A 26,889-nucleotide genomic window follows, 5' to 3' on the forward strand; every position below is an offset into this window, starting at 1 on the left:
CTGGCTAAGCTGCGCAGGACTCCTCCTCAGCTCCATCCTTCCACCAGGCTCTCACAAACTCAGAATCAATCAATATCACCAGCAGTGATTGCACACCCTGAGACTCCTTTATAGAGCCCCACACCTGATTCCTAATTACGAAGCACATTAAACTGAAACCTAAGGTGCGATACCACTAACCACCACCGGGGAGTCAAGTCACCTTGGCAACTTGCCAAAAGGAAAAAAAGTTCACACAGTGCTTTTAAAACTGTCAGATCACTTCAGATCATGACACTGGAGTTGTATTTTGATCTGGGACATGACCCAAAGTCCATGGTATATACCCACCGGGTTTTCCATCTGGGCGGTGTGAGGTTGGTACATGGGACATATTGTCCAAATTGTTCATGAGCACATCTTTTTGCTATCCATTTTGTACTGTTGTTACTTATTAAATAAAAAATGTGTACTTTTCTATATGGAATTTATTGCGTGCTCTTTTGTTTCTCCTCCTAATAATTGTATGTTTTGAGCTTGCTCCTAGGGTGTTGGAGCTGGGTTGTCCCTTGTCTCCTCATCACCCCTTATTTATGGGACTTCTGTTGCCAATACTTCCCCCATATGCAGCTCTCCAGTCCAGCTCACCCTACCAGACACTCTGAGTAGGACAAGAAAGTACTCATCCTCTTATCCACGTACACTGTGTTTGAACGCCTACGTTGCCAAACTAATCTCATTAGAGATGATGCCCTAACGTTTGGTTGAAAGTGAAGCTTTCTGCGAGCTCATGGCCTATGCAGTCCCACGCTCTGACCTACCCAGTCGGCACTTCTTTTCTCGAAAAGCCATCCCAGCCCTCCACCTGCATGTGAAAGACCGCATTGTCCATACACTCAAGCAATCAGTGAGTGGAAAGTTGCACCTCACAACAGATGCATAGACCAGTAGGCATGGACAGGGCTGTTACGTGTCCATCACAGCACACTGGGTTAATGTGGTGGATGCAGGCTCCACAGGGGACAGCGGTGGTGGAACAGTGCTGCCTAGCCCATGGTATAGGAAACAGTTGGCTATAGGCTTTCCACCCTCCTCCTCCTCCATAAGCGAAAGCTTGTCCACAGAGCGCAGTCGCACAAGCACTCCATCCGCAGCTGGCAGTGTTGCACACGAGGTGTCCCACTATCGAACAGCTAGTGGTAAGCGTCAGCAGGCTGTGTTAAAGATGATGTCTTTGGGCGACAACAGACACACTGCGGAGGTACTGGCCGACTACTTGCAGTGACAAACTAAGTCATGGCTGGGCAGTCTACATCTTGAGCCAGGCAAGGTAGTCAGTGATAACAGCCATAATTTTGTGGCAGCCATAGCCCATGCAAAACTCACACACATACCTTGCCTGGCTCACACTTTGAACTTAGTGATGCAGTGCTTCCTTAATAATTATCCAGAGTTAACATCCCTGCTCCATAAGGTGCGAAGACTGTACTCGCACATCCGTCACTCAAACGTCCACTCCACTCGTATGCAGAAGCTGCAGCGATTGCTCCACCTCCCCAAGCACCGCCTAATCATAGACGTTGCAACAAGGTGGAACTCCACCCTGCTCATGGCTGAGAGACTGTGCGAACAGAGGCAGGCTGTAATGCATTTGTGGGAGGATACACGGGCAGGCAGTTTGAGGGAAGACATGGAATTGTCGGGTGTGCAGTGGTCAAAGCTGCAAGAGAAAATTTTGGCGTTCCAAGGTCAGGTACAGTGCTTGGGTGTGACTGTAGGGATGTGGATTTGCCAGAAAATGCTCCTCCACCCAGCAGTGGCAGTGCATTATTGACACCTGGAACATTGGCCCACATGTGCGATTATGCCTTGCGAATCCTAAAAAGGGACCCCCGCATTGCCAAAATGATGAAGGATGACGGCTACTGGCTGGCCAGCATCCTCGATCCACGCTATAAAGGCAAATTACACAACATCATGCCACAGGAGAACCTAAAGATAATATTGGCTAACAAACAAGCAACTCTGGTAAACCGTTTGTTTGAGGCTTTCCCAGCAAACAGCAGCGGTGCTGGTTCTCCCATGAGCCGTAGTGAGCACAATGGAAGAGGTGTTTGTGGTGCACACAACCGAAGTGGCGTTGGAGACAGGGGTTTAATGATCATGTTGTGGAATAATTTCTCAAGTACAGCTCACACGACTGCTAATACTGCATCAATTACAAGTAACAGGAGACAGCAGTTGTCAACTATGGTTACAAACTACTCCTCCCATATCGATGTTCTTCCTCACAGGTCATTGACTATTGGGCCTCTAAACTGGACACCTGGCCTGAATTGGCACACTATGCCTTACAGGAGCTCGCTTGCCCTGCTGCTAGCGTGTTTTCTGAAAGAGTCTTCAGTGCTGCTGGATCAATCCTGACAGAAAAAATGACCCTTCTGTCGACCCAAAATGTTGATGATCTAACCTTCATTAAAATGAACCATGCATGTGTTTCAAAGGATTTTGTCCCACCTTCCCCTGATGACACATAGGTTGCCAGAAAACTGCCTCGCTTCTGTCCTCCTCTTCCTCAGACTTGCCCAATTCCGCCATTTGCAGCTGCTGAATGTTCAGCCTACACATCAACATATGCCATTTTTTAAACCTCCAAGTGGGATGCCCACCCCCCAATGGCTGTGGTCAACACCTTGCGCACCCGGGCAAGTGCCGTTGCTCTGAACATGTGGATGGGCCCACTGATGGCCGACAGCACTGGCACAGGGCCCCTCATAGTACAATACAGTGTCTCTGATGGTGGGGGGGCCCACTCACCATCAGACACACCAGCATACTATGAGCGGCCCTGTGCCAGTACCGTCACCCACGAGTGTGCCCCCCTGCTTGGTCATGGCCACAGCACTTGCAAGTTGCAATACTTACCTCTCCCTGCTCCACCGCTGTGTACTCTGGCAGTTAAATCCTTCACAGGGGCGGCCGCTTGAAATTTGGTGTATTGATTGATCGATGATGATTAAGATGTAGCTATGGCTTGTCCTGCTGGCCTCTACCTTCAGATGATCAATGGCTACCATTTGTAATAGACGTCAACTTACAAGTGGATGCAGTGGTGCTTTATGATCACCTTTCACTGTTGTGATAGTCACAGACGTGTGACATTCCTGCCACCATTTTTCAATGTCTCCTCTCATGCCAATCCAATAGAATCGCCTACGGCCTGTGGCTTCTGTCTTTTGCACTCCAAAATGACCAGACACATCATCATAGGCAGTGAGGACCAAGTCTACATCTCTTTCTGTGATCACAAGTTGATGGAGATGAGTAACAGTGATGTGATCCACGCTACTGCGATAAAGCAATCCTTTCTTCACAAAGAACTGTTTTCGATGTCTCCACAGACACAGTAATTGAGGGTCTGCATCGTCTCTGCAACATCTTCCGGGAGGTTTTCCCGCGATGAGTAATTCCCAAATTTCTGCTAACACTCGACTTTCCGTCTGTACTTGTATCCATGTAGTTTCCAGTAGCGGAGAGTCTGGACTGGCTTACTGAGATTTAAATATATGTGAAGATTTAAAAGTACAACACTGTATACTGTTGTATGCTTCGAATAAATTTCCCTTTTTCTTCTTTTTAAATTCTGGTGTAATACATAGTGAGCCTGTGAGTGTCTGTGTCTGACTCCAGAAGTATAAACGGAAATTTACAATTTCCCCTAGACTGGATACACCTGGTATGTGCTGATACAGTAACTTTGTTCTAAATTTTTTATTATGGTATCATCCATAGTGAGTGAGCGTGTGTGGTTTACGCGTTCTATATATACGGTGAATCGGAGATACCAATTTTTACCCTATACTCGATACAGCTTGTATCTTGTTATACAGTACCTTTGTTCGACATTTAGTATTACGGTCAAATCCATACTGAGAAAGCGTCTGAGAGTGATTACAGGACTATGTATGTGGAAATTTCATTTGTACCCTATAATATATACTTGGTATCTTGTTATCCAGTACCTTTTTTACAACATTTTTTATTATGGTCAAACCCAGACTGAGTGAGCGTCTGAGGGTGACTCCGGAAATATTTACCAAGATTTCAAATTTGGCCAACACTGTATACAGCTGTATGCTTCTGATACAGTAACATTTTTTGCTATTTAGATTCTGGTGTAATCCATAATGAGCCTGTGAACGTCTGTCTGTTACTCCGGAAATATATTTGGAGCTTTAAGATTACCCCAACACTGTATACAGCTGTACGCTTGTGTTACATTACCCATTTACAGCTTTTCATATTCTTGTGTAATCCATACTGGGCCTGAGAGCGTTTGTGTCTGCCTCCTGAAATGTATATGGAGATTCAGAATGTTTACACTATACTATATATACCTTGTATCTGGTGATACTGTACCCTTTTTCACCTTTTTATTTTATTAGGTAATCCATACTGAGCCTGTGAGCATCTGTGTATGACTCATGAAATATATACGGAGATTTACTGTTATCCCTAGACTGTATAGAGCTGTACGCATCTGATACAGTACCATATATCTGCTTGTATTTTGGGTCCATTTTCCAAAACATGAGGAAGCATGGTGGAAGAGGACGTGGACGTGGGTGTGGGGGGCCACCTGGTACTGATGGTGGTGGTGTGCATCTGCTGGTAGTGACAAATACACAATAGCAGCTAAGGCAGGAGGTGTTGAGCCTGCATCATGGTGTAGCTCTGGAAGGCCTGTAAGGCTCCCTTTTCTGGGAGTAGGTAGACTGCTTTTAAAGCCGGAGCATCAGGAACTGTTTTTGGCTTACATTGCTGAAACAGCCTCCAGCTCTATCGCCTCCTCTTCTGAAGTTTAAAAAAATCCAAGCACTGAGTCATCAGTGCAGGCTTCTGTCAGGAGCATCCCCTTTCCTTGTGTCCTTCACCCACACCAAAAGTGAAGGATGCGGCAGCACACACTTCAGATTACTCCATGGAGCTCTTTTCACATACCATGCCTGGGTTAATTAAAAATATGGCCCATCATATACTTGAGCATTCCAAATGGGGGACATCAGACACTAGAGCAGCATTTATGGGGTCCATTATACACTGGAGCATTAGAAATGGGGCCCATTATATATGGATCATTATTAGGGCCCATCATACACTGGAGCATCATCCATGAGGCCCGTCATATACTGAAGCATTCCAAATGGAGGACATCAGACACTGGAGCAGCATTTACTGGGCTCATTATACTCTGGAGAATTAGAAATGGGGCCCATTATATATGGAGCATTATTTGGGCCCATAAGACACTGGAGCATCATCCATGGGGCCCATCATATACTGGAGCATTCTAAATGGGGCAGATCAGACACTGGAGCAGCATTTACAGGGTTCATTATACACTGAAACATTAGAAATGGGGCCCAATATATATGGAGCATTATTTGGGCCCATAACACACTGGAGCATCGTCCATAGGGACCATCATATACTGTAGAATTATGTGGAGCTAATCATATACTGTATGGAACATTATATGTGACCAATTATTCTGTATGGAGAAATATATGGGGCTCATTATTCTGTATGGTGCACAATGTGGTGGCCATAACACTGTATGGAGTAATATACTGTCTTGTTTTTGAGCTATTGTACAATTTAAAATAGATCAGTCATGGCATGTAAGCAGTGAAGTATTTGTCATTGTACTATACCTATATTTCTGTGCCGTATTGGAGCATCATGAGTTGTGGTATGTGTTAAACGGGCGCACTGACACTCTTTGGCCCAGGGCACACGAAAACCTGGAGCCAGCCCTACCCCCCACAACTTTAGCCAAATAAACCCCAGTTTTCAATGCGTAACTATTATTATGAAGTAAAGTAAGGTTGACAAGCTTCATTTATAAGAATTGATGTTTTTGGCATTGAAATGGGCACTGTAGGTGTGTTTACTGTCCTCCACTCACTGCCGACTTTGCTTCCCCATTGACTTGCATTGGGTTTCGTGTTTCAGTCGGACCCCGACTTTTCCCTATAGTCGGCCGATTTCGTTCGACCCGACTTTTGCGAAAGTCGGGTTTCATGAAACTCGACTCGACCCTAAAAAAGGCAAATTCGCTCATCTCTACCCATAACCATAGTTATACTGATTTCTGCACATAAAATAACATGTTGAGGTCTTTGGAATGATAGATATTCATCTCTAGTTTGTTATTGTCTGGTGTGAGAAGGACATCAGATAAAACAGGATTTAATTACCAGATATAGAGATATGTGCATATGGCTGTAATAAATTAAAGCCAGCATATAATGCAAACGGGATTTGATTAAACATGGCAAACAGCAAAGTAAACATTATAACTGAAAAAAACACGCTAACAAATATATTTGGGGGGTTTGTAACATCTCATATTCTGCTCAGTGTCTGTTTCACAATGATAATAAAAGGAACACGTTGGCTCTCGAATCATTTTGACAATAAAAATGTAACAAAATCAAAAGAAACTAATCCTAAGGATGCAGAAAGAATGTGCAAATGTCAATTAAACAAAATTACAAATATTTTATAATCGCATAGGAGCCATTAAATCCCCATTTTGTTCACAACTCTGCAATTTATTGCCATTTTTGCTAACATAACAACAAAATTAAAAAATTACATTGAAAAATTTAAGAATACATTACTTTTTTTCTTTTACTGCAAAATCAGGATGCAAGAATTTTCAGTAAATGTCAAGGTCGTCTTTTGAATAAAAAATTGCTTTAGAAAATATATGTTAAATTTGCATGTTTGTATATAATGCACCTTTTTTACCACTTTAGCCTCTTAATGATGCCTTTTAATGGCAGCAGTTAAGGGTACTTATTCCTCAGAGCCACAATTTTAAAAAAAATGTGTTCAGCTTTGCAGCCATTAATACATCCTGTGGCTATTTCAAAATGAAAAATTTCTCTTTACTACTGTTGGCTGCGGATTATTCAGGAGTGTGACAACAGAGCTTCTTTATTCAGGAACAATATATGATAAGCTTAATAGATCAAAAATAAATACATTTTGTTTCTTTATCTGTGCAGCATCTACAGCAGGCTGCTTCTCTCATACACAGACAGAGGAAAACAGGAAATACAGTCACATGCTCTCCATGTGTGAGCCTCTGGGAGTTTTTTGTTACTTTATAAACAGCATACAAATCTAGGAACTAAACACTTATAGACAGGAATGGAGTTGCACCAAACATATTACAACACCCCAACTCAACAACTACTTATCCTGTTAGTCCCATTGCCATTCTGAAGTCCACAAACATGGCTCTTGATAATGGATACTCCAATCCAGAATTGGAATTGTAACGAGGACAATGTCTCTCCAGTAGTCAGGAATCTGCGGAAAAGAATATTAAAAACAAAAATCAGTACACTGCTTAGGGATAAGGTAGGTAGGGTTAGGGTTATTTGTGACAGGAGTTTCTTTTTCAAGACTACGTATGTCAAGTTTCCCCCACTGCACAGGGGGAATCTCAAGCCATGTCCTCTGCAGCTGCAGAGATTCCTGCTCAGCAAAGACATCAGTCCAGGCGTCTTGCCCAGGCTGATGCTAGGCATCTGGTTGCTTCTTCTGGCTCTGCTATAACTCCATCCTTGAATCAGCAGCAAGTAGACACTCCTGGGAGTAAGTCCTGTCTTTTGGGTACTGAACATGCCCGTGGGACGACCTCTCATTGGAGGCCAGAGGTCTCATGCGCAGGTCTCGTTCCTACTCAGATTGGTCCACTACTAGGAAGGTCCCGGAAGGATGCCGTTATAAAAGAGCCGCATGGCCGAGCGGCCATGCGCTAGTATAGCCAGTTATGGATAGTGTTTTTGTGATGATGGATGCTTGTGAACTGCTGAATGAGTCATCAAGAAACCCCGTCCCTTTGTTATGTGTGGTTTAGGGTCTTGAGTCACCACCAAGCGGTGACACTGCATAGCGCTGCAGTGCTCCCAGCACCTATTACACGCTCAGCCAGAGAGTGTCCTCTGCACGAGACACCTCTGTACTGCATACGCCGCAGTGTCCGCCTTAGCGGTGCCGTGCGCAGTTGTTGCACTTTCCAGCGCTAAGCTTGAGCTGGTTAGTGGCATCCGCCAGGGCGACGCTGTGCACACGCAGTGTGGTAACACCACTGCCGACTGCGCCATGTGTTTGCTAACAGGGCACAGTGTTTCTCTAGGGTTAATCCCTGGCACCGCAGTAGCGGTTCCTTTAGCCATAGCCTGTGAGGTAACAGGCTTCAGTGTCTCTTTCTGCGGCTCTGTGCTGTAACAGAGCTCGTTCCTGTGCACACCGGGTCTGCGGTCACTCCGCCGGTGTTCAGTTGGCATCCGCCATTACCGAGCAGCAGTTTGTCATCTCTGCACAGTGGACTCTGGGTTGTGATCGCACTTTATTATATTTTATATTTAGTGTGATCCGCAACCCTAACAACGTACCTTAGGGTGAACAAGTGACGTTCCTCAGCAGGAATTTCTTGATGGAGTTGTGTGTCCTGGCTGGCAATGGATCCTTGGACACATAGCAGCAAGTCATGGAAGCTCTGTTGCGACATCTTCGTGTAGTCAAAAAACTTCTCTGGGTTTTGCTGCAGCTCGGTGTACAAAGAGTGGTAGGCTACACGGCTCTCTCAGAGTTCAAGGATGGGGTGTTGCCAACAGCGACGATGACGTCTTCTCAGTCTTTTTCTTCTTCTGTGTTCTTGACAAGCAAAAGCAAAGGCAGCAGCCAACTTCAGTTGTAAATCCAGATCTTCTAGGAAGCTGTCCAGGACAAGATCCATCTTGCAGCTAGATACAGCAGCCAAAGATGAGGATTTCCTCAGTGCATTGTGTCTATATATATAGAAATCCCATGAGACACACCTACTGGGTGTCTGATGTCAAGTAAAAGCTACTGGAAAAAATTGTAAATTTCTAACGCATGCGCATACAAAACACAAACACATGCAAAAACACATACACATGCATGTAAATGCTGCGTTTTTTTGCCATCATGCATAAGATGATGCGGATAAAAACGCTGCGTTAACATGTGTTTGCATGCACTTTTGCATGCATTTGAGAATGCAGATGATACGCTGCGGAATCAAACGCAAATGTGAACCTAGTCTTAGGGGTAAAGAAAACCCAAGAACACATACTATTATTATGGCCCGGAGTGTATGGAGAGGTACTGAGAGTCTTGTCCCCAGTGCCAATGAATCACATCCATTGCAAAGTTCCAGAGTCCATTGGTGCCTCTACTCATCATAGAGGTATCCTTTGAGCAGATAGCAATGGATTTGGTGGGCCCTATAGTGAAATTCGCCTGGGGTCACCAACATTTTCTGGTCGTAGTGGATTACACCACGCGGTAACCAGAGGCGATACCACTTCGCCACACCTCAGCAAAATTTATTGCCCATGAGCTGTTTGCAATTTTTTGTTGCCTTAGGCTGCCAAATGAGATCCTTATTGAACAGAGGACTCCTTTAATGCCCAAGGTGACAGGTAGCTATGTAAACAACTACGCATGTCAGTGTACCACCCACAAACTGACAGATTGGTGGAGAGATTTAATAAGACCCTTAAATCCATGCTTAAAAAGGTGGTCTCTAAGTATGGGAGGGATTGGGACATGTTATTGCCCTATCTAATGTTCACTATCTGCGAGGCACCACAAGCATCCACAGCTTTTTCCCCGTTTGAACTATTGTATGGCAGGCATCTGAGGGGGTTGCTGGATGTGGCCAAGGAGACATGGGAACAGGAGTCAACTCTGCATCGGAGTGTGATCGAGCATGTGGCAAGCATGTAGGACCGGATTGCGGCCGTCAGGCCCATAGACAAAGATCATCTGTTGGATACCCAGGCCGTGCAGAGCCACACATATAATAAGAGAGCCATGGTCAGGACCTTTAAAGAAAGGGACCTGGTGTTGGAACTGGTGCCCACCACAGAGAGTAAGCCAAGTGGCAAGGGCCATATGAGATACGTAGGAAAGTGGGAGAAGTGAATTATAGGGTTTACTAACCTGAAAAAAGGAAACCCTAGCAACTGTACCATGTCAACCTGCTAAAAGCCTGGAAGGACTGGGAATGTTTGGTCACGGAGGCAACTATGGTCGTACCCAAGAGGAACCCTATGGCACCGGCCAAGGATAAAGCCAGAGGTCAGGTTAAAATAAATGACACTCTCACCAAGCAACAGCGATGGTAGGCTCGGGTTCTGGTGCAACAAAATTTGGATGTATTCTCAGAGCTGCCGGGGCGGACCTTGGTGATACAACATGACATTGTCACTGAGCTCCAGGTAAGGGTAACCATGAAACCGGAGGCAAGCCTTTGCGGCCGAAGTGAAGGAAATGCTTCAGTTGGCAGTCATTGAGGAATCCCTGAGTGAGTGGTCTAGCCCCATTGTGCTAATTCCAAAGCCAGATGGGTCATTATGCTTTTATGATGACTTCAGAAAACTAAAAGATGCATCAAAATTTGACTCTGTCCAATGCACCAGGTGGACGAGCTAATTGAGAGACTGGTGGAGGCTCAGTACTTCACCATGCTCGATCTCACCAAAGCATAGTGGCAGGTCCCATTAAAAGAATCGGCAAAAGAAAAGACCGCTTTTGTAATGCCAGAGGGTCTCTATCAATATTTTGTCTTGCATTTTGTGGCATCAGCCACATTCCAGAGGCTGATGGACATAGTGTTAGAGCCCCATCAGAAATACGCGTTGGCATATTAAGTTTTCATACTCATCTTTAGTGCATATTGGAATACTCACCTGTCCCAGGTACAAGCAGTAATGGAGTCTCTCAGTATTGCAGGGTTATTATTATTTTTTATCATTAATATTTATTTATATAGCGCCATTGATTCCATGGTGCTGTACATGAGAAGGGGTTACATACAAATTACAGATATCACTTACAGCAAACAAACAAACAATCACAGACTGATATAGAGGGGAGAGAGGACCCTGCCCTTTCGGACTTACATTCTACAGGATGGTGGGGAAGGAGACAGTAGGTTGGGGGGTTGCAGAAGCTCTGGTGTTGGTAAGGTGATAGCTCCAGTAGTGTTGAGGGGGCAGCAGGGGTTAGCAATGAACCCAAAGAAATGCACGATAGGACTCAAGGAAGCCCGGTACTTAGGTTACAAGATAGGATGTGGGGTTATCAAACCCCAAGTAAACAAGATGGAGGCCATTCAAAACTGGCCCAAGCCCAGAAGTACTAAACAGGTGAGGGCATTCCTTAGCATCATTTTGTACTACTGCCTGCTTATATCAAAGTTTGCTGGGAAATCGGTACCCCAAACAGGCCTGTTAAAAGGTAAGAAGTCGGTGATGGTCCGGTGGAATCCTCAAGTGGAGGAAGCATGCCAGTCTCTGAAGTCGGCTTTGTGTGGACAGCTGGTCCTCATCAGCCCCGACTTCAAGAAAACCTTCATTGTCCAAACAGATGCCGATGCAGATGAGCGGTGCAGTTGCAAGTGGTAAACAGGAATGAACACCCAATCACTTACTTAAGCAGGAAACTGATCCAGGCAGAGACAAATTTTAACATAGTGAAGTGCTTGGTGATTAAGTGGGCCTTGGAGTCCCTACGCTACTATTTGCATGGCTATCAGTTTCGTTTAGTAATGGACCATTCACTCCTCATCTCGATGAGAAACACAAAAGAGAGAAATGCTTGCGTCACCAGATGGTTCCTGTCCCTACAAAACTTCAGTTTCTCAGTGGAACATCGGGCAGTGAAGTCACAGGGATAAGCGGATGCCCTGTCATTGGCCCCCTGTATGGTAACAAATGTTCAACCCCACAAGTTTGAACAGAGGGGGATATTTGAGGCAGTGACCAGTGTTATATGAGAGGGTCGCTATGCGTCTTCCAGGATGCGCATAGAAGCATATTGGGGCTGCAGGACTGCATTGCAGTCACAGGCATAGCTGTGATTGCAGTGCAAAGTAAATGTGTTGGTTTCGGGCAAGCTATTTGTCCAAGGCAGACTTAAGAAAACCTTCTCTGTGCTTTTATTTTTGAAACAGACTACAGGATGTTAGTGGGGCGGTCCGTTTCCCTCTCGGCCGGCCTTTCTATGTGGCCTATGGCCACAGGTTCCTTAAAAAAAAAACTGCAGCAAAGGGTTGGGTGTGTCAGTTTGGTTTTGCAAGCTTGCAGAGCAGAAGGCTATGCAAAGCACTACTTGTGTGAGGCAACACAGGGCCAAGCAGAGCCAAAAGGCCTGGCATCCTTCATCGTAAACGGCAGTGGAGTCGCCCACGGCAACCAGTCTCGGTCACGGACTGTCTTTGTTTCCTGGCTGCGATTCGAAGGATCCTATTTACTTTCTGCTTGTTAGTACGCTGATCATTAAAAGAGACTTTGTTTTGAACTTTCCTGGGTCACTACCTGATCTGTCACACTGCACCATCTCCGCACTAATACAGATCCAACTTATTAAAATAGTATGCCTACTATCGATTTTTTCTCCTGCCTGTAGAAAAATGTCAGGCAGATTGATTTGATCTTCTTTTTGACAGGAATATATTTTCTTCTCCCTACTGGTAAAAAATATAGTACATTAGGAGGCTCTACTGGAGAATTCTGCAAGCTGATGTGTAGCTAACATGTAGTTATAAGTATGTTTTTTAATGTTTTTTTTATTTCTTTATTTTATTGTCTCCTTTGATTTGAGATGAGTGAATCGATCAATAATGATGATGATAATAATAATAATAATAATAATAATAATAATAATAATAATAATAATAATAAATTGTAACAAAACAAATTTGACATTTTGGGGATTGAATTTAGATTAATCCAGTAAAATGGTGACCTGAATCTATTTTGTTGGATTCTGTTGAGGTCCAGGAAGGGTTTAAAAAACACACACACATTATAGACACCCATCCTAGGTCCTCACCTGACTCTTTATGCCACTCTTGGCACCATTCATCTCGCCGGTCCTCTGAGCGTGTCTTTGGCTGTTCTAACATTGAAATCATGTAGTCATGTGGGAGGAATGAGTGATGCACATCATTGTCATCATTTACAGGCATCATTCCCCATGTGAACGTGTATGCTTCATTTCGAGAAAAAACGAAGAACCGCACAGAGGACAGGAAAGAGAAACTGCAGTGAAAGCAGTACAAGGATTCAGTTGAGCATCTAAGACTGGTGATTATAAGGTTTGGGGGTTTTTAAACACCTTCTTTCCCATCCACTTATTGTGCTTTGGAATCTGGAAAGACCTTAGATCAAAATAAAAATATTTTCCAGTCAACTGGACAACAATTGATTAAGACAAAATTTCATCCAAACCAAATTGAATATGGTGATCGATCTGAGCAAATCAGCTGAAAGTGAATTTTGGGAAATTCAGTTATTCCAATTTTGATGTTCCACTCAGTATATTAGCCCGGACAGTATCTCACAGTCAAAGGCATCTTTATATCCAACAGAACTGTCTCATACATAAATGACACATTGTTTTGTAATAAGCAGATATAGAATTGTGCTCTGTTTGTTGCTACATGCTGAGAGTGGTTCTTCACAAGCACAAGAAGTCTATTGTTGGCACTTCACTAACTCTGTTTCTCTGATTTATGTAGGAGGAATATCAAGATTACGATCCCGAAGCATGAATATTGTGAGCCAGTGTCAAACACATAGAATATTCAACGGATCATTATACATTCCAATGTACCGAGTCCTCAATTTTTATTTTTTATTTTCAACTGTAAATGGAAGTCTTCCATCAGCAGCAAAAAGTATTACTAACCTTACAGGTTGAGGTCAGCAATGGGTGGCTATTTCGTGCTATGGATGTCGTGGCTTCAAATAATGAAAAAAACAAAAACACCTAAGTGTCTATTAATGTCTGACTTTCTACTTGTAATATTGCCTGTTTTCCAGTGGTTTTGTATCGTTTCTATTTCTTACACTTTTGTATGTTTCGTATGTTGATACTGTCTTCTGTAACACAGTATTGTGAGATCTGTCTCTAAGTATCTAGTATTTCTGGCTGTAAGCATGATCTATGCACCAAACTGTTTTGCAAACCCAATATGTGTTTTAATGGTTTACGTTGATATTGAAAAATTCTGCCTTTTACTGACAATACCTTTTAATTAAAAGGAATCTGTCAGCAGGTTTTTGCTATTTAATCTGAGCGCAGCATAATGTAGGATCAGAGACCCTGATTACAAAGATGTGTTATTTATTAACCTGGGTATTATAGTTTCAATGCAATCAGAGTTTTATTAGCAGATATTATTAAAGAGGACTAGGTGTCACGTGCAGGCCAGTCAGGCTGCTATATGTAACTCCTCCCTCACCACTGATTGGCAGTTTTGGTGACAATGTACTTTGTACACAAGAAGCTACCAATTAGGGGTGTGGGCGGGTTATACACTGCTCAGAATTCTGACCATTGCTATATCTGCAGCAGATAAAACATGGATTCTATCAAAATTGCACCAAGCAGTCCAGTAAGTGACACATTGCTGGAATCAAGCATACATCGTGCAGTTCTCAGATTCCATATCAAACACCTGCTGACAGATTTTCTTGAAAAAATAAACTATTTAAGTTCCCTAATAATAAATCGGTGAACAAAGCACAAAGGTCCATTTGTGGGCATGCATGATTGGAAATGCTATTATTCTAAAGTATGTGAGTAAAATATTTTTGATGCATCAATAACGTTGCTTAACCGTATAGACTTGTACACATTTTAGATTTGGCTGAACATGTTTACTGTATATTTGTGTTCTATAGTTCAAAAAAAGAAAGCACAACAATCCTTCTATTTTTATGAAATTATACCATATGCTCCCTGAATGATTCAGCCATATTTAATACTGTATGGCAACCTAAGCTGTCCACCAAATGGAGATTACACAGTTAAAATATGTTCCTAATATATATGAGGCAAAGCAAGGGAGAAACAGAATTAGAACAGTTTTTTTTACTGGTGAAAATTTTTACATTTTTCAATTTTTCGTTGTAAATATTTTTAATATTACGCTACTATATTACAGTATAACGTGAAGGCTCAGATCAATACATAGATAAAGCACAATTGTAGCCCATAGAAGTAGAAAATTCTCTTGTCCCTACATATCGGAACCACAAACACACACAAGTCTGCTCCTCCTTGACTCGAGAAGCATACTATTATATGAAAAAAAATAATACAGATACATAAGGGGATTACGGTAGTTTAAAAAATGTAAAAATATGCCAAGAATTTTTAGCGAATCAATATATCAAAGCTTCAGCTTCTGGTTTAAGTCAAAGTTCCCCTCGCAGATGAGTAAAATACTTTAAAGGAGAAAGTAAAGCAAATCAGCAAAAATGTGAATATGAATACAGTCCCTGCAAATGAAATAATGCTGCATCAAAGGAATATAAAGCCAACACCAATGAACAATTATATTTATAAAGAGGTGCTCAGTCCTGCAATATGATGTGGTATAAAACTCAGATGGTATTGTAGGAATAAGCTCCTTTTTAACAAAAAAAATGAATTTGTGAATTTGTGCTGATTCTTTTCTTTTTTTTTGTTATTTGGCTTTATGGCTTTATACAATGTTTTAGCAGGGATCATAAACATATTTTGTGCTGATTTGTTTGCCACCTTCCTGCAATGTGTTATATTTGTCCACGTGAAGACCTCTGTCTTTCCCAAGGTTCGGGTATAATAAATATATTTTGTGCATTTTGCAGTAAAGCTTCTTTTTCAGGATTCTTGGAGGTACAGCATTGTGTGCATGGAGGATTGTGTGCATGTGGCCACACATTTGATTGAAAAATATTAAAGAGGACATTGTACCTTGGCTGTGATTTTTATTGCTTTATCTATGCAGCTCCTGTGCATGATTAGGGCTCATTCAAACGACCGTACACATCGGTCAGAGCATGGACTGACTGGGGGTCTCCCGACCCAAGCATGGCAGCTTCTTGTTTCTCTAGGAGGCTGTCCTGCTTGAGTCAGGAGAGCCACAGCTGGTCCATTCATTGCAGTCCAATCTCGGACTGATTTGCTAAGACAACTGAATGAGCCTTTAGGTGTCTCCATTATGACAAGTCACCACATGCCCTGTTTATACTGTAACCTGTAGTTCTGTTTTATCCGCAATTATCCAGAAATGTCTGTAGGTTAGCAAATGAAAACCTTTAAGGATCTGTTACCAAGTCAAAAGTGACTAATTCTTGATCAAATTTCATTCATACTGCTCCCCTGAAATTTTTTTTTCTTCTTTTCGAAAATTACCATATGGATCCAGAGATACAGGACTTTTATTTAGGGTTATTTTTATGGTCTTTCTCAATGGGGTATGGCTCACAGAGTAATTATGCAAAGCAGCCAATAGTAACACCCCCCAGAGAATTCTGAGAGCCACGCCTCCTTCGAAAAGAACATAAAAATTAGCGATAAACATAAAGACCCATTTCTCTTAACAGAATGGTGTATTTTAAAAAAAGAAAATAGTAGAATACACAGGGGAATAAAATAAGAGCAAATGCTGATCACTTTTGACCCAATGTCATGTCCTCTTTTATACATCACCGAAGGATGAGGCTACTACTTTTTATGTTGCCTGTAACCATGGAGGCACAGGCTTTTTCTGGAGCTAGATACACAAAAGGATATGAAATTTTTAAAAAATAAATAAGCCCAATTAGATGGATTAGTAAAATTTTCTGAAGACATGTATGCTTTGAAAAATCATTTATGGATATAGGAAGTAAGGATACCAGTCTGAGTTGAGGCCTTGAATCTAGGAACCTACATTCTAAAAAAAAAAAAATAATAATACATGGTAATTAAGCATAAACCTGAGGTTGTTAAATGTCTAGAATATTAATATTTTTCCTATGCTAAATAGAGAAACAGATCTATCAGCATTGTGGTGCCTTAAGTGATGGCTCCACATGCTGATGTAAACCATTGATCAGACTACACACAAGCTCAGCAGTTCTCTTTTCTCCAAATAATATTTTTTTAACATATTTTTTTTAACTCCAAACTATCAAAAAATCTGATTGTGAGTTCCTTTGTGAAATTATCCAATTTGCAATTTTTAAAATTAAATATCCCTTTTATAGCTGCCAAACAGAACATTTGAGACTTTTTTTTATTTGTGAGAAAATAGAATATATATTTTTGGTCTATATAGAATAATATAAATAATGCTGCAATGTCATATCAAACTGTTATGAAAATATAGAATACAATTAAAGCAGACCTGCAAACTTAATGGAAAAACTCCTGCCAAATGTTATCATGCTGTACATTCATTGTAATTTAACAAGAAATAAATGTCACCAGTGTGATCCTACCGTTTTGTCGTAATCAATTTCTTAATGATGTTATTGGCAAGTATTGTATGTATAGGGGAAATAAGTACAACAAAGGTTTAGATTTTATAATTTGGTTTGCATTGCTTATCACAAAATTGTGTACATAATCAATAGCATATTATATATTTCTACTAGTTGTATTAATGAGACTGGCCAAAATTAGAAAGAAAGGATCTGCTCTAAGTAAAAACCCTCCAAAAACGAAACCTGAACACTTTCCTACTGGATATATTTTTTTATTAAAATTCACCCTCAGGGTAGGGGTACATGACCGTTTTCTCCACATCTGAGAAAAATGGTCTGATTATTCTGATCTGAATCTGGTCAGAGTTTAGCATCAGTTTTTCTCGAACGTGGAGAAAAAAAAAAGGTTCTCCACCTTCTACATTCTGTCAGTCCATGAAAATCGGACCGCACTCGTATATCATCCAAGTGTGGTCTGATTTTTTTCATGGACCAATAGTCTTGCATTGCCAATTTTTATCCAGCACTTAGATCAGAATCGTCTCTGCTTTTTTTTTCCTCTTACCGTTTGGACACGAGCACAGCCCCATAGAATATCATGGATAAGAGTGCTATCCATGAATACCATAGATGGCACTAGTCAGAGAAAATTGGTCATGTGCATAAGTCTTTAGTCAAACATATAGGGCTACACTGCAATACCAGATGCAGTTATTGGGGAAAAAAGCATTTTTTTCCTAATTTATTTTTTGCAATTTATTTTCTAATCTTGTACTAAAATATTATTGTCATTTATGTATTTTCCCAGATACTTTGTAAACAGCTAATGTATGGGGACTGATCTACTAGTCCCCATACTAATTTATAGGGACTAGTACATCCCTCTAGTTAAGTCAAGAAATTCAATTCATATTGAAATTACTCAATGAAACCAAATGTTCCACGCATTTACCATTGGCACTTTGTGAACAACATCCTCTTTGGCTCTTCTGGCACTGAGTGGAGTCTCTAAAGTTGCGTGTGTTGCCCACTCAGCACCTTGGGTAATTCACATTGCCACATTAAAAGGCCTATTTGTCGCATGAAGTTCAGGAGCTAGAAGATCTAAAGAGGATGTGCATACTACCGTAGGGAGTTGTGTGGAGAACAAGTAGGTGGGGCTCCAGTGGTAAATTAAGATTTTCTTTCACCCATTTTTTCATTCTCTTCAATAATTTCAACAATGCAAATCACAAAAAAATATGATTCAGGAAGAATTGAATTTTGAAGGAAAATTCAAGATGAATTCAATTCAATTCAAAGTGATTCACTTTTTTTAGTATAAGGAAATAATACACACAGTCTATTAGTCACTAGTGTACCCACAGTGTTTTGCCAAAGGAAGACTTTTCAGGACACAGGCAGCTTTTTTCCTGGATCATCTTTTTTCTGATGTCTTTTCAATCATTTTCCCCCATTTTTACTGGTATTTTTTTTTTTTTAAGATTTCGATATAAACTACTGAGTGCATCCCAAGCAGAAGAATGACGATGTCCCTTTTTTAAACTACTGTTGAAACCTGAAGTTTACATACACTATATAAAAGTTACATATGCATGCTTTTCTCAATCTCTGACATGAAATCAGAATAAACCTTTCCCGTTTTAGATCAATTAGGATTGCCATAATTATTAATATTTGTCAAATGCCAGAATAATATGAGAGAGAGAAAGTTTTAAGGAATTTTTATAACTTACTGTAAAGTCAAATGTTTACATACATTTCATTAGTATTTGGTTCCATTACCCTTAAACTGAATGACTTGGGTAAAACGTTTGTGATATCCTTCCACAAGCTTCTTACAATAGTTGGTCGGAATTTGGACTCATTCCTCCAGACAACACTGGTGTAACTGATGCAGGTTTGTAGTTCGGGTTGCTCGCACCTGCCTTTTCAGCTTTGCTCATAAATTTTCAATTGAATCGAGATTAGGGCTTTGTGATGGCCATTCCATTACTTTGACTTTGTTGTCCTTAAGCCAATTTGTTACCATTTTGGTAGTATGCTTTGGGTCATTGTCCATTTGGAAGACCCATTTCCCCCCAAGCTTTATCTTTCTGGTTGATGTCTTGAGATGTTGCTTCAGTATTGCCACATTATCTTATTTTCTCATGGTGCCATCTATTTTGTGAAGTGCACCAGTTTCTCCTGCAACAAAACAACCCCACAACATGATACTGCCACCCCTGTGTTTAATTGTTGGGATGGTGTTCTTAGGCTTCCAAGCTTCTCCCTTTTTCCTCCAAACGTAATGATTGTCATTATGCCCAAAAAGTTCAATTTATAGTTTCATCAGACCACAGGACATGTCTCCAGAAATGAAGGTATTTGTTCCTGTATGCATTTGTAAACATTAATCTTGCTTTTTAATGCTTTTTTTTTAGAAATGGCTTCTTCCTTGCAGAGTGGTGTTTCAGCCCATGCTGATACATTTACTCTTTTCACTGTGGATATTGACACAATCTTACCAGCTTCCACCATCATCTTCACAATGCCTTTTGCATTTGTCCTTAGGATGATATGCACATGTCGTTCATCTCTGGGACACATAACCCATCTCCTTCCTTAGCGATATGATGGTTGGACAATCCCATCTTGTTTGTACTTGTTTGTTTGTACAAATGAACGAGGCACCTTCAGGTATCTTGAAATTGTACCCTATGATGAGCCAGACTTGTGAAAGCCCACAAGTCTCAAATTAGTAGTGCGTTACAGGTATGCATTAAAATAAATCCACTCGTGTCACTTGTTAGCTCAGATGTTGCCAAAAACCAGAAGCTTCCAAACACATGACATCATCATGTGCACAGTCCAGAAATGTTTAAAGGCATAGTGATCTTAGTGTATGTAAACTTTTGACTTTGCAGTAAGTAATAAAATTGTTTTAAAATATTATCTCTTATTATTCTGGCATTTGGCAAATATTAATAATTATGGCCTAAAACGGGAAAAGTTTATTCTGATTTCATGTCAGATATTGAGAAAAACATGCATATGTGTCTTTTTAGATAGCATATGTAAACTTCTGGTTTCAACTGTGCTTCAGGATTCGAAAGCATTTAAGCAGCTAAAAGAAATTCAAATAGACTGAACATACAGTATGCACACCAAGTAATTTTGACATTGCAATGCATGTGCTCAGAGGCGTATCTAGGGGGGCAGCTGGGGCATGTGCCCCCCTGCACAGCTAGCAGGGGAGCACAGTTGGGCCACCTAGTGTGGCGGTCTGAAGTGTCTCCTCTGGCAGCTGCATTCTGCCACCCCCCAGAATGGGAGTCGGCCGTTCTCTGTGCCGGTTGTCAAGCTGACAGCCGGCAAATAGAAGCTGCAGCGCTCCGGCTCCCAGTGTTGAATTGTACTCGCATCTTACAGCAGCAAGTACAATTGAGGCTCTGACTGACGGATCAGAGCGACGCCAGCAGCGTGATCAGGTCATGTGATCATGCTGCTGTCTTCATTTGCCGGCACCCAGAAACGTAAAGATCATCGGTGGTATGCACTCCACTCTGGAGCTGAAGACACTGAAGAATAAATGGGGGAGATTTATTCTGTGAAGAGGCTTTATTCTGTGGGGGAGATTTATTTTGTGGGGGGGATTTATTTTGCGGGGGAGATTTATTTTGTGGGTGGATTTATTCTGTTGGGTAAGATTTATTGTGTGAGGAGGATTCTGTGGGCAAAGATTTACTCTGTGGGGGATTTATTTTGTGGGGGTGGGGGATTTATTCTGTGGGGGTGGGGGATTTATTCTGTGACAAGGATATATTCTGTGGGGGATTTATTCTGTGAGGAGGATATATTCTGTGGGGGGGATTTTTCTGTGAGGATGTTATATTCTGTGGAGGAAGATTTATTCTGTGAGGAGGATATATTCTGTGGGGGGATTTATTCTGTGAGGAGGATATATTCTGTGCAGGAGATTTATTCTTTGGGGTTGTGGGATTTATTCCGGGAGGAGGATATATTCTGTTGGGGGGATTTATTCTGTGGGGGAATATATTCTGTAAGGAGGATATATTCTGTGGGGGGGATTTGCTCTGTGGGGGGATATATTCTGTGAGGAGGATATATGCTGTGGGAGGAAGATTTATTCTGTGGGGGAAAGATTTAGTGTAAAGGGGAGAGATTTCAGGACACAAGTTTGGGGAGCAAGGGAAGCACAGGTGCAGACACAATATGGAAAACGGGAAAGATTTGAAACCACAGTATGAGGAGCAAGTGGGGAGATGGGGGACATGTATGAGGTTTGGGGGGATGGGCGCATTTACAGTATGGTGTTTGGGAGAGATAGGTGCAGACACAGTATGAGGAGTGGGGGATTGGTGAAGACACAGAAGGGGGTGATAGTTGCAGACACAGTATAGGGAGTCAGAGGGATTTATGAGGTGACAGTATGGTTAGCAGGAGGGATGTGAGAGAAGACAGCATGAGGAGGCAAGGGGAAATGTATGAGGAGACTATTGAGGGGAATAATGTGAGGAGACAGTATGGGGGAGTGTGAGTGGGCACAGAATAAAGACTGAGCAGTGTGGCGAGGTAGCATGGGGGAAAAGTGTAAGTTCACAGCCATGGAGGGGGAGTGTGGTGAGGGGCCACAGTATAGAGACTGGGCCCTATAGGGGGGACACAGAGTGAAGAGGAACCCAAATATAGAAAGGAGAAAGTAGTGTGGTGGGCATGAACCATAAAAAGCTCAGTGTGAGGGTAATATTTTGTGCAGAGAATATAATGAGAAGCAATTATTTATTCAGAGGCTCAGCATACGGCAGATATTTTTATTGGGGAGCATTATATTGACACTGTTATCTTTAAGGGCATCATGTGGGGATGTGCTGCACAAGACCGGAGAAGATGGAAGTCTGTGGAGATGAGCTGTTCAAGAGGAGTCATCATGGCGTCTGGACAAAATAAAGATAAAATTAAAGATGTTGTCTCTGGAGTCGTTCATCCAAAAAGGTATCTGGATATAAATTTTTTTGTGATACTAATTATTATATTTTTATTTATGTTAGGAACATTAAAGGGGTTGTACAGGTTTTTGATGAGTCTGCCATCATTCTATGTGACTGCAGACTTCTGAATTCTCACACTGCGCACTTGACACTATCAAGATACTATTGTGCCGGCGATTTACATATATGCGTCACATGTTGAGTTGACAAGACATGCATAGCCTTAGTTAATGAAAATTATTTGAGCGAGGTCGGACAAGTCGAGTTGGAATGTGGCCAGAAGTTTTCGAATCACATTCTTTTGCTGACATGACCGTCCACTCTTGCCATCGACAAGGGAGAATCCTAAAAGTGTGCAGTGCATGCACTGCAAGAATTCAGAAGTCTGCAGTCACTTAGAATGACTGCAGACTTTCAACTCAAGCATGCTATTTATAGAATAAAACCTTGTAGTCAATCCTAACAGTGTGTAATATACTCACTGTCAGGATTTAGCTATGCTCGCTTGTTCCAACCATTTCACTCATATGCGATTTGCATGCTTATGGTCATGTGACAAAGAGTTTCTCTTCCTGCTTCTTTCAGTTTTCCACTAGACATTGAGAGAATTAGGGAGAGCAGCTAGTCTGCATGTGACTAAGTTAGGGCAGCAGGGTGGCTCAGTGGTTAGCACTGCAGTCTTGCAGCGCTGGGCTCCTGGGTTCAAATCCCACCAAGGACAACATCTGCAAGGAGTTTGTATATACTCCCAGTTTTCGTGTGGGTTTAATCCAGGTTCTCCAGTTTTCCCCCACACTCCAAAGACATACTGATAGGGAAACTATATTGGGAGCCACATTGGGCACAGCGATGTCTGTAAAGCACTGAGGAACAAGATAGCACTATATAAGCAAAGCATAATAAAGTGTGCAAATCGCCTAGGTGCTTAGGGAGGGGACGCCAAATGGAATTTTTGACCCAAGTGCAAGAAAACCTAGACACACATCTGCATGTGATAATGCCTTTTATCACTTTTAAGTGCTTTTTCAGGTGGATTTCAGGTTAAATATGCCTTTAAAAAAATAGTGTGCATAATGTTGTGAGTTCATTTTCCCCTTCACCATTGAGGTCTGATGAACTCCCTCTTCTGGTGAAGGAAGGTAGTGAGGCTGATTACCAAGCACCTGAGCAGAATGATGATGACTGGGTGACTGGAATTGCTGACTGGATATAAGGCAGCCGACGCCCTTCTGCCTTGCGGGTGATTTCTCTGAGGGATTCTAGGAGACCAGTCTGATTCCTGCTCCTCAAAAGCTAAGTTTTCAGCTCTGCTTTTTGCATTTGTGTTTTGGTTTTGTTTTGCCTTGTTTTTCTGGATTTCTGCCATTCCCTGCTGGGGTGAGCCGAATTCCTTTTTGCTCTGTCTTCAGAAAATACCTGAGTACTGATATATTCTTTTTGAAGCCTAGCGTCTTCAGGGCTTTTTTCCCTATCAGTCTGTTGGCTCTTGTTTAGATAGGGTTTTTGACGGATTGCAGACAGCAGCTTTTCTATCCTGTCCTATTTAGTTAGCTTGGGCCCCATCATTTGCTCAGCCTATCTTTCAATCTGTGTGAGTGTTTTTTCATCTTGCTTCACCGTCATTATATGTTGGGGGCTGCCTATTGCTTTGGGGTCTGCTCTGGGGCAGTTTAGATTTCTCTTTCTGTCTTTAGGCTATATAGTTCTCCGGCTGTGATCGAGGGGTCTAGGGCACCGTAAGAACCCCCCACGGCTACTGCTAGTTGTTGATAGGTTCAGCGGTCTGCAATCCGATAGCTGCCAACTTCTCTGGTTTTCTGGACTTAGCTAGTATTTCTGTTTTTGCCTCCTACGGTGACTCATTCATAACAGAATCACCCGCCATGCCGCAGATCCTAGGGTACTCAATAAGCAGGAAAGAATTGTTAAAAAAAAAAAAAAAAAAGTGTGTATATTTTTTCCTCTATATCTCTGAGACCGTAGGGGGAATTTTTTTTTCTCTCAATGGAGATAAAGCAATTGTCTGATCGTGTGGAGCAGCTCGCTGCGGAAGTGCGGGGAATTTCCGACTACCTTGCTCATTCACATGCTGCTGAACCAAAGATCCCTACTCCTGAAGTGTTTTTTGGGGATCTGTCTAAATTTTTGAATTTCAAAAATAATTGTAAATTATTTTTTGCCTTGAAGCCTAACTCGCCAGGGAGCTCCACGCAGCAAAGAGATGACAATTTTAACCTGCTGCGTGGAGCTTCCTGACGAGTCCCAGGATTGGGCGTTTTCTTTGAAACCAGATGATCCTATTCTGACTAATGTGAACGCATTTTTTTCAAGCCTTGGGGTTGTTGTATGACGAACCTTATGCTATTGATCAGGCTGAAAAGACCCTGTTGGCATTGAGCCAGGGTCGAGATTCTGCAGAATTGTACTGTCAAAAATTCCGAAAGTGGGCGGTCCTAACTACCTGGAATGATAATGCCTTGGCAGCTCTCTTTTGGAAAGATTTGTCAGAAGCCGTAAAAGATACTATGGTGGGATTTCCTGTTCCCTCTGGTCTTGATGATTCTATGTCATTAGCCATTCAGGTTGATCGGCGTTTACGTGAACGCAGGACTGCACGAGAGGTGTTGCCACCTGTTGAACAAGTGTCTGAACCTATGCAATGTGATAGAGTTTTGTCCAGGGAGCAACGTCAGGAGTTCAGAAGGCGTAATAAGCTGTGTTTTTGTTGTGGAGATGCCTCGCATATTATTTCTGTCTGTCCTAAACGAGAGAAACGTTTTGCACACACGTTTTCTGTGGGTGGTGTTCAACCTAAGTTTCTTTTGGCAATTACTCTGATCTGCTCCCTGTCCACATTTTCCGCCAAGGCTTTTGTGGATTCGGGAGCAGCCCTGAACCTAATGGACTTGGATTTTGCTAAACGTTGTGGATTTCCTATGACAACTCTGCGGACGCCTATCCCTTTGAGGTGGATTGATGCTACTCCTTTGGCGAAAAATAAACCTCATTTTTGGACCCAGGTGGTAATGCGGGTCGCCCCAGACCATCAAGAAAATTGCAGATTTTTGGTGTTGCATAATTTGCATGATACCATTGTTCTGTGGTTTCCCTGGTTGCACATTCATAATCCAATTTTGGATTGGAAATCTGTGTCTGTGGTGAGTTGGGGTTGTCGGTGTGCCCTTAGTGAGGCTCCGGTTTTTTCCACCTCTCCTCAGTCGCATGATGTTCCTGACTATTTGGCGGACTTTTATGATGTATTTAGTGAGAATGAGTCTGCGTCTTTGCCTCCTCATAGGAGTTATGACTGTGCAATTGAACTGAGCCCGGGGTGTAAATTTCCCAAGGGTCGCCTCTTCAATTTATCTGCACCCTAGCACGAGGCTATGCGATCCTATATTAAGGAGGCGTTGGAGAAGGGTCATATTAGACCATCCTCTTCACCCTTAGGTGCCAGGTTTTTTTTTGTGGCCAAAAAGGATGGTTCATTAAGGCCTTGTATTGATTATCGTGCCCTCAACAAAATTACTATTAAATATCAGTATCCGTTACCCCTGATTTCTGATCTATTCTCCAGAGTTAAAGGTGCTTGCTAGTTTACCAAGCTTGACCTCAGTGGGGCGTATAATCTTATCCGCATTAAGCATGGGGATGAATGGAAGACGGCGTTTAATACTCCGGAGGGACATTTTGAGTACCTGGTGATGCCTTTTGGGCTCACTAATGACTAGTGTTGAGCATTCCGATACCGCAAGTATCGGGTATCGGCCGATACTTGCTGTATCGGAATTCCGATACCGACTTCCGATATTTTTTCAATATCGGAATTCGGTATCGGAATCGGAAGTTCAGTTGATTGACGGCCTGACGTCATCATGATGCGCGGTGTGTGCGCATCATGATGCGCCGTCATTTCGGGCCTTCCGGGGGTCTCTGCCGGCCTGCCGGGGGGCTGTGCCGGCCTGCCGGGGGGCTGTGTGGACTGCCCGGGGTCTGTACCGTCCTGCCGGGGGGCTGTGCCGGCCTGCCGGTGGTCTGTGCACCCTGTGGGGGTCTGTACCGGCCTGCCGGGGGGCTGTGCCGGCCTGCCGGGGGGCTGTGCTGATGTCCGGGGGTCTGTGCAAGCATCGTCCGATGGGACTACAAGTCCCATCGGGCGATGCCTGCTACCATGACAGTGATTGACACATTAGCCAATGATGGGACAGTAGTAGTCCCATCATCCGGCTAATGTGTTAAATGTTAAAAAAAAAAAAAAAAAAAAATATTACATACATACTACATGCATGCTACATACATACTACATGCTACATACATACTACATATATACTACATACATACTACATACATACTACATGCATGCTACATACATACTACATGCTACATACATACTACATGCATGCTACATACATACTACATATATACTACATACATACTACATACATGCTACATACATACTGCATGCTACATACATACTACATACATACTACATACATACTACATGCATGCTACATACATACTACATGCATGCTACATACATACTACATATATACTACATGCATGCT

General features: G+C 42.2%; 1 protein-coding gene across 2 annotated transcripts in view; it reads left to right on the forward strand.

Moving 5' to 3' along the window:
• Positions 1–17,347, forward strand: part of SNCA (synuclein alpha) — a 176,482-nt gene extending 159,135 nt beyond the window's left edge. For both annotated transcript variants that reach the window (XM_073590146.1, XM_073590157.1), the window contains exon 6: positions 13,613–17,347. In XM_073590146.1, coding sequence (XP_073446247.1) covers positions 13,613–13,645 — 33 coding nt within the window. In that variant the 3' untranslated portion in view covers positions 13,646–17,347. The remainder of the gene's footprint in view (positions 1–13,612) is intronic.
• The last annotated feature ends 9,542 nt before the right edge of the window (positions 17,348–26,889 follow it).

This window comes from Dendrobates tinctorius, unplaced genomic scaffold, assembly GCF_039654945.1.
Source record: "Dendrobates tinctorius isolate UK_male_01 unplaced genomic scaffold, ASM3965494v1 ptg000011l, whole genome shotgun sequence".
Lineage (NCBI taxonomy): Eukaryota > Metazoa > Chordata > Amphibia > Anura > Dendrobatidae > Dendrobates > Dendrobates tinctorius.